Source organism: Rattus norvegicus, chromosome 11 (genome assembly GCF_036323735.1).
Source record: "Rattus norvegicus strain BN/NHsdMcwi chromosome 11, GRCr8, whole genome shotgun sequence".
Taxonomy (NCBI): domain Eukaryota; kingdom Metazoa; phylum Chordata; class Mammalia; order Rodentia; family Muridae; genus Rattus; species Rattus norvegicus.
The window spans coordinates 79,193,415-79,212,493 of NC_086029.1; the positions used below are offsets into that span (position 1 = coordinate 79,193,415).

The following is a 19,079-nucleotide window of genomic DNA, read 5'->3' on the forward strand; positions in this document are numbered from 1 at the left end:
ATGAGTAAATCCATGACAGGATACATGACAAACCAGAAAATATCTTTCTTTGTTTGAGACAGAGTCTCTCTACATAGTCCTAGTTATCTTAGAACTTACTATGTAGACCAGGCTGGCCTTGAACTACCAGAGATCTACATGCCTCTGCCTCCCGAGTGCTGGGATTAAAGGCATGTGTCAGCATGTTTGACTAAAATACTATTATTTTTAGTGGAAAATATGAACTAAGTAATTTTTTAAAATCACTATTTACCCCATTTAGAGGTGAGAAAAATGTGTTAGTTATCCACACATACTTTTTTCCAACTTACAGCGACAAAGGAAACATTCTTACCATTGTAACACAATAACTAAGGGTTCTTCACCTTCCTCCTCCTTGTCCTCCTCCTCCTCCTCCTCCTCCTCCTCCTCCTCCTCCTCCTCCTCTTCTTCTTCTTCTTCTTCTTCTTCTTCTTTTTTTTTTTTTTGGCAACACTTTGAGACACAGTCTCATTATACAGCCCAAGTTAGTCTCAAACTTAGAATCCTCCTGTCTCAGCCTCCAAAGTGTTGGTTAGGGTTACAAGTATGAACCACCCTACCCAGCCAACATTTGCTATTTTATATGTGTGGGTGCTTGCATGCACGACTGTGTCCCATGTGTATATACTATCTATAGAGGGCCGAAGAGAACTTCAGATCCCCCGAGACTGGAGTGACAGACAGTTGTGAGCTGCCGTGTGGGTGCTGGGCATTGGACTTGAGTCCTCTGGAAGGGCTCTTGACCATCTAGCCATCTCTCCAGCCTAGGACTACTTAAAAAGCAAACAAACACAAACAAACACAATGAAGGAAAAGATTGTGTGTATGTGTGTGTGTGTGTGTGTGTGTGTGTGTGTAGGTGAGAGGAGACCTTCCGAGTATCAGTTCTCTTGATACCATGTAGGGCCTGGGTGGTGGGTAGGTAGCCTTACTCACTAAGCCGTATCATCAGTCCAGTGGGTTACTTTTGATGTGGATGATGATCTTGTTCTACCAAGTCACTCTTGGGTACAAAATCAACTTTTCTGCAGAACATGCACTAAGGAAAACATAATGGGCATGCATTCGACAAGCAACTCACAATCAATTCTGCATCACGGCATAGCCAGGCATGCAGCTCTGAATCTACAGTGTTCCATTTGTCTAGCTTTATGGCTTTCTATGTACCCAGTCCATTTTCTAGAATGCATGAAAATACCCAAGAAGGCTAGCCTCAGCACAATGTCACTGTGTCTGGTTCCAACTGCAACTCTGAAAGGAAAAAGACCTTCAGACTTCTTAGATGTACTTCTTGGAGGCAAGTTACTTACCCTCTCTGAATCTTGGACTCCTAGTATGGAGACTTTTGCCTTTGGGATCATACAGTGGTTGTATGGCTTTCACTGGCTGCTGGCCTTTGCTAACATTTTTCCTCAGTCTTAGTTGAGTCTCCTACTGAGAGCTTTCATACGGCTGTGACCCTCAATATAACCCGTGTGCAAGATTCTATTAGAATGGGTCATATGCAGTCCCATATATCTAATCCAATATAAGTATCCTATGAGCTCACGTTTCTCTAAGTACAGTAACAACAGCTCAGAGAACAATGTTCCTAGCATCAAGTTGCTATGACCCTAAAGAAAGAGCTTGGGGACACTTACACCACAGTCTGCCAGCTGTACTTGTCAAGGGGCTTTTTCACTGTCAGACATACAACATCTGGACACTAGAGTACAAAAAACTGGCATCATATATGTGAGTATTTATTCTGTGCAAAGTTTCAAAAGAAAGGACAAACAAACAAAAGCTCTTAGAGCAGAAATAAGAACAGCACCCAGTGGCCTCTCTCCATGGATGCTCTGTTTGAACTCATACAGTGTGTTAAAAATATTTGAACTAGTTTTTTTATTTTTTTAATTGGTAGATTTCACATTTTAATGTGAAATTTAATGTCTGGATTTTTGCCTTTTCTTTCTCAGACTGGATCTGGCAGGCAATGACTAGCTGAGGCATATGCTGGCTGCTTTTATGAGGGGGCCTGCACTCCCCAGTCCCTAAGTCACCAGCTGAGCCTTCCTCCAGAGGTGAGGTAATGCAGTGGAGCATCTGAAAAGCTCTGGGCTCTCCAGAGCTACAAAGTGCATTGTCCTTTGAAGTCCTGAACTCAAGAGACAAAACTTTCAAACTCAGGCTATTTTGGTAGAGCCAGAGCAAAAGGTAAAAGGGAGAAGCAGAGAAAGTGTCAGGCTTAAAACAAACATTTATGGCAGCTATCTGAAAAGAACAAAGTTAAAGCCCCACCATGGATAAAGCCTAGAATATTAGCGATTAGTTCCCCACGTTATGCAAAGAAGCCTGCACATGCGTGCACACACACACACACACACACACATATATGCACACATACACACTCACATGCACACTCACACACACGCACTCACATGCACACACACATGCACACACATATCAAGTCCGTCTTACCAGGGTTTTACCAGACTTGAAAAGAGTCCTCTCTGGAAAAGGCAGACAACTTGGTAATATGCCTTACTTCTTTTATGATATATCACCACTTATAATGGCAGTCTGAACATGGGTGTTCTGCTAAGGTAAAGTAAAAATGGTTACTAGGCCCTCTTTCCTAAACACTTGAGGGTATGTACACTTCATATGTCTTTTCTAGAAGCATAAGGAGTAACTTTCAGGTTCCTCTGTGGGCCACAGGATGGCCAATGGATAGTCACCTGACTGTTTGCTGAGCAGGATGGCTCTCAAGAGGTAAAAGGCACCAGGATTCTTACGATGTTTTCCTTCATACTTCAAAATAACTGTGTTTTGAAAAAAGCTCTAAGGGACTGCTCTGCCAGAGAAGAGAAAGTTCTTGCCACATACTAAAAAGTTTCCAAATGAATATTAATCAATGTTTTAAGAATGCTATTCACTGTACTGTAGAAACTCCTGTTTAAAAGCACTTTTATAGGTCAAACCTTTTAACTTCTCTTGGCTTTGCTGACATATTTTAGCAATGCTCACGATGCACGCCAATCACCTAACTTTTACAGTGGGAAACAAGGCTCTCTAAATTCATGCAGGTAATAACAATGCTGACTGTACTCCACTGGCATCACTTAACTCAAGTTGGAGAGAAAAGGCGTGTGACATGCTTCTCAACAAGGGGGAATCTGGGATATGCCGTCAGTCGGGTGAACAACCTCTCTGAAGGGTGAGGCCCTTGTGGTCTTTTGCCTGACCATCAGACCCAACTGTGCATCAGCTAGGGAGAGGACCATGAAAAGCCACCTCCACTAGTGGGGATTTGTTTAAAATTAGCAGTCCTTTAGTTGAAAAACAACGTACCAAGCACTCCTGTGTTTTCTGACTGCTTTTTGAAAATGTATCATGGTCATTTACAAAGCATGATTAAAGCCCACATGAAAGTCTAACTGGATGAAAGAAATACTGCTCTATCAATGTGTCTAAGGCTCTATCAATGTGTCTAAGGAGAGCTGGAGGTCACTGCTAACGACTCTCACTGATATCACAACTGTAGGCAGAGCTCTGGGACGGACACATGCTTTGTCTCTCATGCGTTGCTCAGGCTGCCCCAGCCATCACAGTTCCATTTGTTTATTTGGGAGACTATTAAGTCCAAGTAACACTTCTTTTTTCACTCTTGTGTCCTTCATGTCAAAAGTCAAACATCTTTGGACTGTAAGGGACCAGATTTGCCCCGAACGCTGCCTGCTACTGACAGATAGCTACACTGCCTATGTTGACATTATCCAATAGTGCATATGCCTGAAGAAAACATGTTCCAACAATAAGCTACTTTGTCATAACTTTCAAACCCAGGAAAAATGCAGGGTGCTGCACAGATGCTTTCATAATAGCCATTATGTGGAAGAGCCACTAGTATTTTAAGAGACTAAAATGCAAAATGCGCAAAATACCCTCAAATCTGGTACCAGAAGCAATGAGAAAGAAGGGGTTGCTTTTTGGCCTGAAAGGGCTGGAACTGCCAGGGCAGGCCAGAGCAAGTTGCTTCCCAGAGACCTCAGCAAAGTGGGCAGTGCACTTCCTGTCAGCCCCAGACCTCCCTCCTCTGAATGACATTTCTCAGAATGAAGACAACTGTATAGGCTTCTGGACAAACGACCCAGTGTAGCTGTCTCTCCTCATGCTGAACCAGACACCTGGGGATGCTGTGTGTCAGACTGTTACCTGGTGTGAGGAGCTTCACGTGCTGACGTTTGCTGGGGAACTCACCTGAATGAGGACCATGTGGGGTGCAGCGTGGGCTCCAGAACAGAAACAGACAGATGGATGTTAAAGAAGCAGTCATTTTCCTGCCTTGAAGAGCTTGAACTTACTCAGCTCTGACCTAATGAGGAGGGCTGCCCTCTGCATGGAGTGAGGCTAACTTGCAACAGTTTACAATGATGGATGTAGTTTTTAAACAAACAACTGACTAAACTATCAGAGGACACTCTATTTTAAATGACATGTGCTCTAGTGGAGTCTGACAGGAATTGAGGTGGTTAAGACCTTGGGAGGAAGAGAGAACATGAAATGGCAGAAGTGAACCTAGGCCAAGCATAATGAATCTAAGTATCTACCTTATTCTGAAGTACAATTTTAGAAAGTAGTAAGCAGAGAACTGAGAGAAAAATAAGACATTTTGATTTTGCCACAATCACCCAAGATAGGCAATGGCAAAAGAAGAATTTAGCCAGCAGATAAGAAGCATAATCACTAAGTGCCCACGGTTACCAGATGTGGAAATGATGTTCTGGTGTGCTGCTTTTACCCAAGAGCTGTCTGAAGCTCGACAGTGCCTGATTAACAACCAAGTGATGAAGTTTGCCCTAGGAGTGGGCTAATTTTAAAAGTGAAGGTGATGTGCGCCCACCTACAGGAGCACCTAAATAGAAAGTCAGGGAAGAGGTGGAATGGGGAGCGCTGGATGCGTAGCTTTCAAGGGGACTAGAGGATACTGAGTTGTATCTCAGCAGAACGAGATGCACGGGCTATCACTGTGGGAAGGGCACAAGAGACCAACATAGTCCAGGCACAGCATTCAGAAGACGACGACACGCTCTAAGCACAGTGCCTCACCTCCTTGAGCAGTAAGGACACAAAGCTGCTGCCTGCCTGCCTCACTAAGCTTGTGGGTATTATTTGCTGGGAAGGCCACGACATGGCCAAGGCACATGTGCAGCCACAGGAAAGAAGCTATGAACCCTTCAGCGATAGCATGGGCACTTTGTACCTCACTGGAGGACCAGCAAAAAAGAACAGAAAAGAAGGGGATCAGGGAGGAAGAAAGAGAAAATTCCCTCCACCATGTTCACATACACTCTTACTTCACAACTGTGAGGCAGAGGCAGGGAGGAGAAGAAAAGTCTCAGACAAATCGTCACCTCCTCATGTATATGACCTGTGGAGAGCCTCCATGTTCTACAACACTAGAACTCAGCGTGAAGCAGCTGTATTTCCACACCTCACAACCAGACACATGAGAGGGAGTCCTGTCTCCTCTGGAAGCCCTGACTGACTTTCCTCTTCAGTTTCCTTTAAACCGCAAAGACACTATATGGAGAAAACGCCAGAAACTACACAAGAATTACACTTAAGTGGTTTAAAGGAATTCTATGGATTTTTGTAATTCTTTAAGTATGAAATAGAGATCTCTGGAGCCCACCAGCTTAGGACTGTCTCTACGTGATGTCCCTCAGTTAGGAATCTCAGATGGCTCTGCTGTAGCCTCTGCCGTCCTATAATCTACCAACCAGTACTGGGGTGGGAGGAAACCCCTAGGGAGGTCACCAGAAGATTTATTTACTTTATGAGTGCTCTACCCGCATGTACACCTGCAGGCCAGAAGAAGGCATCAGATAACATTATAGATGGTAAGCCTCATGTGGTTGCTGGCAATCGAACTCAAGACCTCTCTGGAAGAGCAGTCAGTGCTCAACCGCTGAGCTATTTCTCCAGCTTTGACCACTTTTTTTTCAAGTTTATTTATGTTTATTTTATAGCTCACCTGGATGTGAATGTGGTGCCTATGGAAACTAGAAAGTTCTGGGACCAGCTGTGAGCATCACCATCATGTGGGGACTGGAACCGAACTCAGGTCCTCAGGAATAGTAGCCAGTAAGTACTCTTTTTGTGTATGTGTGTGCATATATACACATATACACACACACACAATTTTTATTTTATGTACACTGGTGTTGTATGTATGTCTATGTGTGGGTATTGGATTGCTGGAATAGGAGTTACAGACCATTGTAAGCTGCTATGTGGGTGCAGGGAATTGAACCCAGGTCCTTCGGAAGAGCAGTATCAGTGCTCTTAACTACTGAGCTACCTCTTCAGCCCAGAAGTCAGTATCCTTAACTGCTGAGCTGTCTCTCCAGCCCACCACTGACCTTCTATTGTTGTTGAGACAGGATCTTAAGTATCTCAAGTTAACTTTCAAATCCCTATATATAGCTGATGAATATTTTGAACTCCTGATACTTCTGAATCCATAAGTTTCTATCCCCAGTTCATGAACCAGACTTATTCCATACTAGATAAGCACTTTAGCTACATTCCTATCCCAGCCACTGACTTCTCTCCTGAGGAGTCAGAATGCCTGAAATTTGTATAGGGATGTAATACTGGAGAATTATAGAACCCTGACTTCCTAGGTATTTCTGTCAGTGGTAAAGAAGTTAACTTACATATCAGGATGTAGAATGTCTGCTGAGAAAAGGTGCAAAAGCCCAGTGGAGCCAGCCCAAGAGATAAAACACCTGAGCTACAAACGGAAAGACCCCCGCCCCTGCCTCCAAAAGCAGGATGCTCAAAGGAGCTCTGACATGCGCCAGATATTTGCCTTGCAAAGTTTCAGTACATTCTGATCCTAAATCACTTCTGTGTACCCTAATTCCTCCTTTGGTATGCCACCATGTATCAGAAGCATGTAGCTTTTTCTTTGGAAGTTTGGAAAGAATGAAAGCTTTGAAAGCCCTTATTTTATGCTTTAGAGGTGGGTGTGTGGGACCGGGGAGGTGGTTCTGTGGTTGACAACGCTGCTGCCACAACAGAGGAGCCAGGTTCAGCTCCTAGCACCCACATGGTGGCTCCCAAGCACCCACAATCCTAGCTCCAGGGGAGCCAACCCTCTTTAAGGTTGGATAAGCCATATGTGCATATGTGGTGCACACACATACACACATGCAGACAAAAAATACTCCACACACATAACATATCTAAATGAATCTTCTAAAATAAAAAAAAGTGTGTCTTTGTGTACAGCTGTGCACATAGAGGGTGTGTGTATCTGTGTGTACAGCCATGCACATGAGAGTGTGTCTATGTGTGTGCGTCTATATGTACGGCCATGCACATGAGAGCAGGTTAGGAACACACCCAGAAAAAAAACCAACCCTATATCTCTAAAAAACAAAATATAAATTCTAACAAAATTTCTAGTCTATTTTTGCATATACTAGAATTTGAGAAAAACTTACTAGAATGTTTTGATCTAAAAAAAATAGTTTTTCTAGTATGATTCAAATATAGCATTTAAAAATATCTATCTGCTGATTCTTGATTAAAATATCCTATGTACACAAGCTTTAAAAAAGAGATGGCCAGTGGCACTCCAGTCACTGAGCAACCTGCCCCCTTATAGTATACTTCCTTAATCTCTCTCTCTCTCTCTCCCCCCTCCACCTACCCCCCCATCTTGGTTTAGTAATGAGAACTGAGACAAGAGGTGAGGCCAGCAAAACACAGGTATTTTTAGAGCATTTCTCAAAGCTTAGAATTCAGATTATCTAAAAGATAATTCCTTGGCCCTGGTTTCAGATATCCTCTGTCAAGTGTGGAGTGGGACCTAAAATTTGCATTTTAAATAAATATTCTTCGTAATTCTGGTCCAAATGGTTCATGAATCCTAAGTGTAACTTAGTACTCTAAAGCCCATGAATCAGAGATTCATCCTTGAGCCATGAGAGCAGTAACAAAACTTGAGAAGTAGGACTGGGGAGAGCTCCGTCAGGAGGATGCTTGCCCACCATGTTTGAGAGCTTGGGCTCAACCCCAAGCACTGTATAAATCCAGGGATGGCGGCATGCACCTGGGGTCACGATTCTCATGGTAGGGATGGAAGGAGAAAGAGTTTATACAGGAATTTAAGGCCAGCTTGGGAGACAGGAGACCTTGTAGTTAATTAGCTTTACACAACCTAGGATCTCTAGAAGAGTCTGCATGAGGGATTGTTTAAATCAGTGGTTTTCAACCTGTGGATCATGACACTTTGGGCAAACTTCTATCTCCAAAAATATTTTATGATTCATAGTAGTAGCAAAATTATGAAGTAGCAGCAAAAATAATGTTATGGTTGGGGGACCACAGCATGAGGAACTGTATTGAAGGGCTCCAGCATTAGTGAGGTTGAGAGGCCCTGTTCTAGAGGGAGTTGGCCTGTGGAAATGCCTATGGAGGACTGTCTTAATTGCTACTGGTATGGGGGATGAAGCCACTGCGAGTAGCACCAGCTGACTGAGTACAAGAACGTATTCATTTATTCTCTTTCTGCTACTGACTGGCTATGACAAGCTCTTCCATGTTCCTGTTTAACTCACCCTCAATGTCAGCATGCTGTCTGGAACTGTAGGTGGAAAACCCTTTCTCCCTTAAAGCTGCTTTCATCAAGGTGTTTTTGTCACAGCAACAGAAGGGAAACTAATTAAACACCTGTAACTAAAAAGGAAACAAAATGCACAAGACGAAAACCCAGAAGCAAAGTGCTGCTGATAAGCCCTGAGAGGAGGCTCCCTCCTGATCTGCACAAGGTGAGCAGATGATGAAACAGAAGAATCACACCTCAATATGGACACAGCAAACTGAGGCGTTGAATAGGAAGCACAGTCCTGGATCTTCGGTGAGGGCTCTCTACTCTGCCAGGCAATGACAAGTCAGCCTAGGGACAATGAGGACAACACATGCAGCATTTTCCAATCCTAGTAGGAAGCCAACTGTGATGTGGGGTGAAGACCCAGGACTTAGAAGTCCAACTTTGCCTCTCTAGCTACCAAACTCTAATGGGGAGCCAAGTCTACCACCTCAGAGACAGCAGCCAAGAACAAATGACAAAGCTTCTGTCAATTATAATGTATGAAAACAATAATTAGTATAATAATAAGGCATCAGACACTAACTTCTTAATACCGACCTCGGCATTTGTAAGCCCCTTGACGAACAGTAAGAACAGGAGAGTAAACGTCAGGAAGGCCGGCAGTGTGCCACAAAGAGGTGCCAGAGAGTGTGGGGTAGCAACCTTTGTTCCAGTTGTGGCAAACAGTAAGAACAAGAGTTAAGGTTCTGTCGTTGAGGTTTAGTTTTATTTTACAAAGATCACCTCCAGTAAAGTTATTTGGCTGAAGCCAAAACAACAGCCTTGAACTTCCCCAACTGTTTTTCACGGAAGACCGGGGGCTTCTACTGGAGGAGCATCATGGTGCTCTGGCTCTAAAGATTCAGGAAGATGCGAGGGGCCTTTGGCGGAGGGCCGAGTCAAGGACAGAAACTAACTGTGGTCTAGCTATGTGTCTAGGAGTCTGAGGCCAAGCTTAGCTGTTTCAGGAACAAGCAAGGATATGTGGGGTTTTGTTTCTGAAGGGGAGTCATGTGAGGAACAGAAAGAGAACTCATGCCCACTGCAGTTCACTTCCAGGATGCTGGTCCTGACTCAGTTCAATGAGAGACTCACACTCAGACCCAGACAGAGTGCGGAGCAAGTACCAGCAGAGGCCAGATGTTGACCAGCCAGTTCAGATCCTGGGCAGAAAGACGTTTCAGAAAGGAAACAGGTCAGCTGGAGCTGTGGATTGCCTCCTCGACCTCCCTCACTTCCACGCTGGCTGCTGTGCCTCAGCCTTGCTTTGTTCACTGCACATCTCTGTACAAGGAGGTGAGTATTTGGTACATTAGGTAAAAAAAGGCTTCAGTATCAGACCTTTTTTTTTGAGATAGGGTCTATGTATCTCTGGTTGGTTTAAAACTCACAGAAATCAGCCTGCCTCTGATCCCTGGGGTGGAGCTCCATCAGGCCTACCTAAGATACTTATGTCGACATCCTTGTTACTATGGTGTCAAGTGAGGAGTGTTTAAGTGAACACTCTCTGATCACCTTTAGTTCTTCTACAATGTACATTACAGCACCGATGTGACTGGTATCCCAGGGGTAAAGAATTAAAATGGCAAGAGAGAATATAGGTCTTATAAGGTCTCCTAAAAGGAAAACCTCAAGCTGGATATGGTGGCACCTTGGGAGGTAGAAGCAGGAGGGTCAAAGACTCTGGGCTACATAAGAGCCTTTTTGTTTGTTTGCTTTTTTGTTTTTTTTAAAAAAGGAGAGACCCATGGGGGTGGGGATATACTTCAATATGAAAGTTAGATCTTGAAAGGTTTATGAGCTCTACCTTGGCATAAAAAAATTCCAGGAAACAACAATCAAAACCAAAACAATAAACCAAGAGGAGCAGGAGAGCAGTGGCACACACCTTTAATCCCAGCACTTGGAAGGCAGAGGGAGGTGAATCTGTGAGGTTGAGGCCAGTGTGGTCCAGAAGAGCCAGGGCTATACAGACAAACCCTGTCTTAAAAAAAACAAAACAAAACAACAAACACACAAAACAAAATACCAAGGGGAATGAGCATAGAAGGCAGAGAAAGAATCAAGCCCACAGAGAATGTAATTCTCGCTGTCCCCTTTGGGGAACAAGGTGACAAGGAAACTGAGAGATATAAAAGCAGATACATTAGTTACGTGGTTCCCACAATCACAGCTGGGTAAGACAAAGATAGTTACTTTTCAGATACTTCAGGAAATGGAAGGGAAGCCATAAGCAATGTTGGACACAGCAAATAGAACTACAACTTCTAAGAAACGTTAAGACAGAAACATAGCATTTGGCTAAGACACGGGGCTTAGGAAGAGGTGACAGAGAACAAGCAGCCCAGCTCGGAAAACACGGAATCAGGCTTGTCAACTTTGCTGTCAGGCAAACTGAGGGTGGAATGGGGGCAGGGCAGGAAATGTACTGGAATCAACAAAATGACACATGAACGGTTTGGTCCAGAGAAATGAAATGAGATCCTGGGTCAGCAAAAATACCAACTCTATTTACTCAAGAAACTCGTAAGTCAGCTGATCAACTGGGTGCAGCAAACGAAAGATGCGGAGCTCCAAGAGGTGGCAAAGAGATGGTGAAATTTACATTAGTTTCTTCTGAAAATGGCATGTTAATGTTAGCAGAAACTGGTTCACACTGGCTGCAGAGAGACAATTGTGACTATGCATCTGTAATGAGTACATACAATAACACTCAAGTGTGTGATTATATTGGAAACTACCTGCTAAATGTCAAGTCCTCACACCTGGCGGGCCACCGCTTACAGGAGATGGTGGCAAGGCCAGCACCTGTAATCTACAGAGACATTTAATGGCTTTTTAGACAATCTGTGTCAGTGGTCTGTCTAGGAAATCTGGGAATCTTACAGAATTGCTTCATTTGAACTGCAAGCATTTTTGGGTGCTTGCCCACCTACTTTGGCAACCATCTTAACAAGCAGGAGAGTGGTCACTGAAGCAGATGAGGCATCAATGCTGAAATAATCAATATCCGCCTGCACTGGCAAAGTGACGCCACAGCTGCATCTCATTCACTGACACCACATAACCACCCATTTAAGACCTAAGGAAGAAGCCAGGCCTGGTGATAGAGGCCTCTAACCACCCAGGAGGCCTGGGTCAGGACCATAGTTCAGTTCAAGGAGCGTGTGGGAAGAGTAAATACAAGGGTGACATGAGGCTGGGGAGGTGGCAGAGTGGTAGAATGCTTGTCTACCACGAACAAGGGTCTGGGTTCAATCCCTAGCACTGGAGACAAAAGGATACAACTGAGGTCCAACGAGGAAAGACTAGGTTACTTGAAAATACTGGTGAATAAAATTAGGAGTTACTGGTTATAATGAAAAATATTATAGTAAAAACTAAAAAAGTGTAGGAGGAAGAAATACACAAAGAAATATGTATAAAAAGGACTCTGGTATTATAAGTAACACAATTTTTCTAACTCTGTTAAGAGCTAAGAATGAGAACAAAAAGCTATTTGTAATACTAGATTTTTTTTCTTTTAGTTTTTTAAATGTTGTTTTAAAAATAGGTACACAATTATTTTGCACTCTCCCCACACAGTAAGTTTAGACAGCTGCAGGGATGGAGAGACTGACTAAGAAGGAGAGTCCGTGGGTCCGCTGACTCCATGTGGCTGTAAGTATGACATCTTAGGAATCCAGCTGTCTAAGCCTGGCCCAGGAACTCATCAGCTGCGTGCACTTCTACATGTATGTCACGGGCCGGTTTAAAGGAAGCTTAAACAGCCTCATTAGTTGAAATAAAAATGAAACTGTCAAAATAAATCCTGACAAACACCAAGTTCTAGCAGGGATTTCAGAATAAAGGACAAAGAAGCAGAGATTAATATTAATAGATAGGTGGTCTCCAGAGCCCCAAGGGATCCCATGCCGACTCTGACAGGTGAAGAAACTATAAGTCAGAGACAAATCTTGCACCTGCCAAAAGTCCCCTCTAGGTGACATGGGATAGAACTAATACTGGGGACAGCAGAGTCTACCTCAGAACGTGAACCCCAACCAGAGCTTGTTAAGGACTCACACCAGAGTTCTGTCTGGCACTGGGTGTTCCTGGACCCCAGACCCTGTATGAGCCATCCATACTGACACATATGGCAGTGCCATTAACCCCGACCAGTAGCTGGAAACAAACTTGCCTTTCCTGGTCCCATGAAAACAGAAGAGCTCCGAGAGTAAGCCAGTGTTCCCCATTCTCTCCAAATGCAGAAGCCAACATGCTGGCTACAGACAGACACCAAGTATACAGCTGAGGTGTGATGCTATGCACACCCTACCTCCATGGGAACTGAGACTGTAGGTCTTCAGCTGATCCAGCTCTCTACTGAGCAACAAGGCAGGCAGGGTATGTTTTCCATGTCTGACCCAAATGCAACAGCAGACATCAGCTTACTTGGTTACTTTGAAATGATCTGGAGATCTGATTTCAGCCACAGCAGACATGTGGGAGAAAGCCCCCTGGTGACTGTCCTGTTCCCCGTAATTTTACTCACCTCTTTGACACTATGGGTCACTGCCCATATTAGGAAAACTCTTGACATCACCTGGAAAGAAGTCAGGACAACAGAAGATGGCACAATCCCTGTAAGAAATTTAGGATGTGTAAATAGAGGTGCTTTACTAAGTCTTATCACACAATATGCTTTCAAAACTTTCCAATTTAAATGTCTACAGCCAACACCATCTCTAGCAACTGAAACCTACCTATGTGGCTAGAAATTGAATCTGGCAATACATTCACCACTAAAACCTTTGTTCCTGCCACAAAGCAAACAGTGTTCAAGACAACTGAGGAATGGCTACCCTTTCTTAAAGCTACAGGGTTTTTAATACTTACAAATAAATCCAAGCCACTAAAGTAGGAGATGCCAATGGTTTACTTTCTAATATGGCTGTCATGATCCCTCCCTAAGCAACCATGAGCAGGAAATCAGTCCTTCGAGTGTTTAATAAATGTTGAAAGTTCCTGGATATCGACCTTGAGTATTTTGCCAACAAGCCTAGCAAAATCAAAGTTTATTATCTTTAAAACAAATTTTTCAATGTATTCCTCTAATACAGTTAGTTTATAACACTAGAACATCTTTATTTTAAATAATCTAATTCTGTTAACTTTATACTTCTTTGGCTTCAAATTTACAACCATAACCCTTACCTAGACACAAGCCACCACTGTCACGTAGCATGCTTGCCTCCTATAACTATTTAAAAACCCAAATAAACCATGATCTACAAACAGACTTTAAACTAGCATGAAACTGCATCTAAAATAAGATTTGGAAACCAGCAGCCCTTCAGATTCCCTTGGACGTCACAATGGCCAATGCCTATTCTTACTTGCTAGACACCTGAAAGTGAACATGAGAAACTCTACCTGCCAGGAGCCTTCATCTCAGTCAGTGTCTGCTTTAAAACAAACTTCATCTTCAGCACAGTCACTGGGCTACCTTGCACCATCTCTATTCTCCAGGCTCCCCAAAATACTAAAATACGGTCTGCTGTACAGCAGGACATTACAACTTGCCAAAGACCAGGCCAGAGTCAGATGGAACTCCACCTGTCACCCCAGGCTTAGGGCCACAGGAAAGTACTTTATAGCTCTTTAAGGGATGCTATTATCATGCTAACAATGGGTTTTAAGAAAGGAACTTTGAGGGGCTGGGGATTTAGCTCAGTGGTAGAGCGCTTGCCTAGGAAGCGCAAGGCCCTGGGTTCGGTCCCCAGCTCCGAAAAAAAAGAACCAAAAAAAAAAAAAAAAAAAAAAAAAGAAAGGAACTTTGAAGCTCTGAAGAGGGCTAAGTTGGTTCCGCAAAGCAAGTAGCATGGGAATGTCAAACAATGTCTGGCATACAGACGTCTCAGTAAGTCTTTGTAGAATAAATGGAAGAAAATACAAACTCAGAGACAAGACAGGTAAATGGAACAGATACTGAGGCTTGGCAAGAACCTTCCCCTTCACAGTCTTTTGTTTTTCATTAAGAGTGTCAGACAATTCAATAGGAAAATGAGTGTATTTCAACAAACCGGGACAATGGGTACTCACAGGTGAACAAGGACTTATATAAAGAACCCGACTCAGGAGTTGAGGAGATGGGACATTGTTAAGAATGGTTCCTGTTTTTTCAGTTTTATTTTTAGCCCCCATGTTAGGTGTGTTGCCCAGGAAGCTCTGCTGTAGAGAACCTGGCACCTTCTTCTGGCCTCCTTGGTCACCCTCACACATGTAGCACACTGACACAATATAGATTTAAAAAAAAAAAAGAAAAAATAACTCAAGGTTGGGATACACACACACACACAATCACACACATAATTTATGTTCTCATAAAAACTTGTTTATGTGGGGCAATAAGTGTCTATCAACAGATGAATGGGTAAAGAAACTGTGATATGCTCTTAGAAACAAAAATTAGTAAAACAAACAAACAGGGCTAGAGAGGTGGCCTAGGAATTAAAAGCATTAGCTGTTCCCCCAGAGGAACCCATGTTCCACTCCTAGAACAAAGCTGCTCACAGCTGCCTGTAACTCCAGTGCTAGGGGATGATCTGATGCCTTCTGCTGGTTTCTGAGAGCACCAGGCACATGAGTGATGCACAGACATACATGTAAACAAGACATCTATACACATGACTACAAATAAGAAATAAAGAGATACACATGATTGACATTCTCAAAGAACAGATTAAAAGTAAAACAAAAGGTAAAAGAAATGAAGTACTGATGTATGCCAAAGTACAGATGACCTTTAAAGATAATATGCTGAGCTATAAGAAGTCATCCAGGCAGGCCTGGTGCAGGAGGAGCTAAGCTCTACATCTTCACCCAAAGGAAGCCAGGAACAGACTGAACATCCCCAGGCAGCAAGGAGGAGGGTCTCATGCCCACCCCCACAGTGACACACTTCCTCCAACAAGGCCACACCTTCTAATAGTGTCACTTCCTGGACCAAGCATATGCAAACCATCACACCTGGGGCAGGAGTTTTGGGGGAAACAGGAAGTGACTGCTAACAGATTTCCTTTTGGGGTAATGAAAATGTTCTAACATTGACTGTGGTAGTGGTTGGACAACTCATTAACACTCTAATGGGTGGATTATATCTCAATAAAGAGATGTTATTACAAATAAAAATGAGTGCAGTGCATGGTTATATAATGATGTAACACAGCTAAGGAAGCTGACCAGTGAACCAATAGTGAACACTTAGCCAGGTAACAAACACCTCGAGTATTTTTACAAGAGATGGAGAATTAACATTTTTATGAACAGCAAGCATTTGTTGCTTAAGGAAAGATGAACGATTCTAGCTGCTGCTGTTTCCTCCATCTCCTCTTCCTCCTGCTATTACTCAAAGACCATCTTACTACATAAAGCTATGGCTTTGTCCCTTTGTTTCTGCTCTTCTTGTCTGGCCACTAACCAATGAGCTGTGCTGCTGAGCTGCTGAGCTGCGGTGTTTCCAGCAGTGCTCCAGATGCCGCTGTGTCACAGTTGTAAGCTCCAAACTGATTTCCTCGGACTCACCAGCAAGAGTTGAGCTTTAGGGAACTGACTTATATTAATCAAACCATGCAAGATGCTATAATAATCCAAATATCTATCCATTTATTCTTCTGTAACAGTGGCACAGCTTTCTAATAACCAAATGACAAGGATCGTAAAGACTCTTATCTGTTGCCAAAATCAGAATGTTTAGAAGTGTGACTTTAAATAAAAGGTCAGAAGAAAACTGGAACTAGGCACGAGAGTCCCCTTTCCCCACTCCACACCAATGATGGAATCCAGGCCTTATACAGGCAGGCAGACAGGCATCTCCCACCAAGGTACATCACACTCCCACAAGGGATTCTTTTACTTTATTTTTTAAAGATTTATATATTTTATGTGTATGAGTGTTCTGCTTGTGTGACTAGCATCTGAGGTGGTAAGAGAGAATGGTGGATCTCCTGGAACTACAGGTATGGACGGTTGTGAGCTGTCACGTGGGTGTGGGGAACTGAACCTGGGCCCTCTGCAAAAACAAGTGTTTTTTAACTTCTGAGCAATCTCGGGGTTGGGGATTTAGCTCAGTGGTAGAGCGCTTGCCTAGCAAGTGCAAGGCCCTGGGTTCGGTCCCCAGCTCTGAAAAAAAGAAAAGAAAAAACAACAACAACAACAACAACAACAAAAAACTTAAGAGCCATCTCTCCAGTCTCCGACATGGGATTCTTTGTTTTGCTGTTCGTTTTGAGACAGGGTCATTCCATGTACCCTGGAACTTGTTATGTAGATCAGACTGGCCCAAACTCACAGAGATCTGCCTGAGGTTAGAGGGGTATCCTACCATGCCTGTCCCAACAAGGGATTCTTAATTCCCAACTTCATTCCACTAAGCATCCTTTTCTAGGAAATAAAGAGTAATTATATTTGCTTTCCTTTCAAAAATGCTAAATAAAAATATCAGAAACTTTTTCCTTAGAAACAAAATTTGAAATCCAAAAACAATTGATTTATTTTTTCCTTTGTCTTTATTATCACTATGTAAGAAGGAACAATATGATGTGTGTGGAGGTCAGTTCTGTTCCCCCACATAGACATACGTTCCTGAGACTGGACTCAGGCCGTCAGGCTTGTGCAGTATGTACTCCGCCACAAGGCTGAGCCTCTTGACAACCCTCTGAGCATACTGAAAATCACGCAAATTCCAATGCTCGTGCTCTTTGTCTTCTGTTTTTTCTCATATATTTCTCTTAGATCCTTCAAAATATCTTGAGTGCTACTATTTCTTTATGTGAATATATTTTCCTTTTCCTTTTATCAGACAATTAAATTACCTCAAATTTCTTGCTATAGTAAGTGAAGGAATAAAATACTATTAAAAATAACTTAGAATCTTTGAGCATGGACTTGTTCAGAGATTCTTTCCTTGGGGGAGGTTCTCAAGAGTAAATGTACTAAGTCAAAGAGTATGAATGTTTTTAAGACTTTTTTTTTTTTTTTTTCCGGAGCTGAGGAACGAACCCAGGGCCTTGCGCTTGCTAGGCAAGCGCTCTACCACTGAGCTAAATCCCCAACACCTTTTAAGACTTTTAAAAACACTGGCAAATTACTTTCAAACAGTTTGCTATCATTTGTATTCCTCGTCAGCAATATCCAAGAACACATCTTTTGGCAATATATTTAAATCTTATTCACAAACAAAAAAACTAATTAATGTTCCCTAGTTTGGGAGAGATGACAACCACCCCCGTCTTCCCTCCCTTTTGGGCACTCCTGAGTCAGGGGGGTGGGGTGATTACTCAGTTACCTGTTTCCCCAAGTTACTGTCTTATACTCCAGCTTTTAGTGCCACTGCACCATATCTCAACAACCAGCAAGCAAACAGGCTAATCAGGCCCTAGTCTAAGCACACCCTCAAAATGCCTGTCCAGCTGAATACCAGCAGGGGGTCTGCGGATGGCGCTCAGTGGATCAGTGATTGGATAATACTCCTATGTTCAACCCCACCAAGCATAACACCTCAAAGCAAGAAGCCAACTAACAAAATTGCCAGCAGGAGCAAGACTTGGTGGCACATGTCTGAAACCTCAGTACTGTGAGGCTAAGGCATGAGGATTGTGAAGTCTAAGGCTAGATTATGCTAACAGATTAAGACCCTGTCTTAAAAACAAAGAAAAGTACCAGCAAGGTCTTACAGTTTCCATTGCTGTGATAAAACACCATGACCAAAAGTAACTTGAGGAGGAAAGGGTTTATCTCATCTTACTTGTAGCCCTTCATCAAGAAGTCAGTGAAGGTCAGGGAAGGCCATGGAGGCGAGAGCTGGTACAGAGGCCATGGAGGAGTGCTGCTACTTGGCTTGCTCAGTCTGTCTTCTTATAGCACCCAGAACACCAGCCCAGGGGTGGCACTGCCTACAGTCCACAGAGCCCTTCTACAGCAATCAAGAATATGCCCCAAGCTTTTCCTTAGGCCTGTCTGGTAGGGGACTCTCTCAATTGAGGTTCCTGACACTAGCCTGTGTAAGCTAACATAGAAACTGTATGCAAGGAGGCGTAGTAAAAATAAAGTGCCAGAAGAGCTGCTCCATTAGGGAAAGTTTTTATTATGAATAAGGGAGAGAATATCCACAGGCATCTGGAAGAGTCCAGGGCAGCAGAAAGAGAAACAGGCTGGGTATGGCCAGTGTTAGGGCAGTGGGAATAATAAGAGGTGAGAAAGAGAAGATAGTGGGGTGAGTTAGCTTGGTGGAGGGAGGCCTGTGGGCCTGAGGGTTTAGGGTAGGTGTGTGTGTGCTCATACGCACACCAGAGTGTATATGTTTGTGAATGTGCATGTGTGTAAGCTGTATAAAGAGAACCTGGTTATCAGCTGCCTGTTTCTGTTGAAA

At 43.3% G+C, this 19,079-nt stretch overlaps 1 protein-coding gene across 4 annotated transcripts in view; it reads right to left on the reverse strand.

Moving 5' to 3' along the window:
* Hacd2 (3-hydroxyacyl-CoA dehydratase 2) overlaps window positions 1-19,079 on the reverse strand; it is a 93,506-nt gene that overhangs the window by 17,945 nt on the left and 56,482 nt on the right. For 3 of the 4 annotated variants that reach the window (NR_175003.1, XM_006248439.5, NM_001402103.1), the window contains one exon: window positions 13,203-13,291. Coding sequence is in view for 3 of the 4 variants with exons in the window: in XM_006248439.5 (XP_006248501.2) it covers window positions 13,203-13,291 (89 nt within the window). In the remaining variant the exon portion in view is untranslated. Of the gene's footprint in view, window positions 1-426; window positions 2,599-13,202; window positions 13,292-19,079 lie in introns of those variants that run through there. The other variant, XM_039088915.2, reaches the window with a different exon arrangement.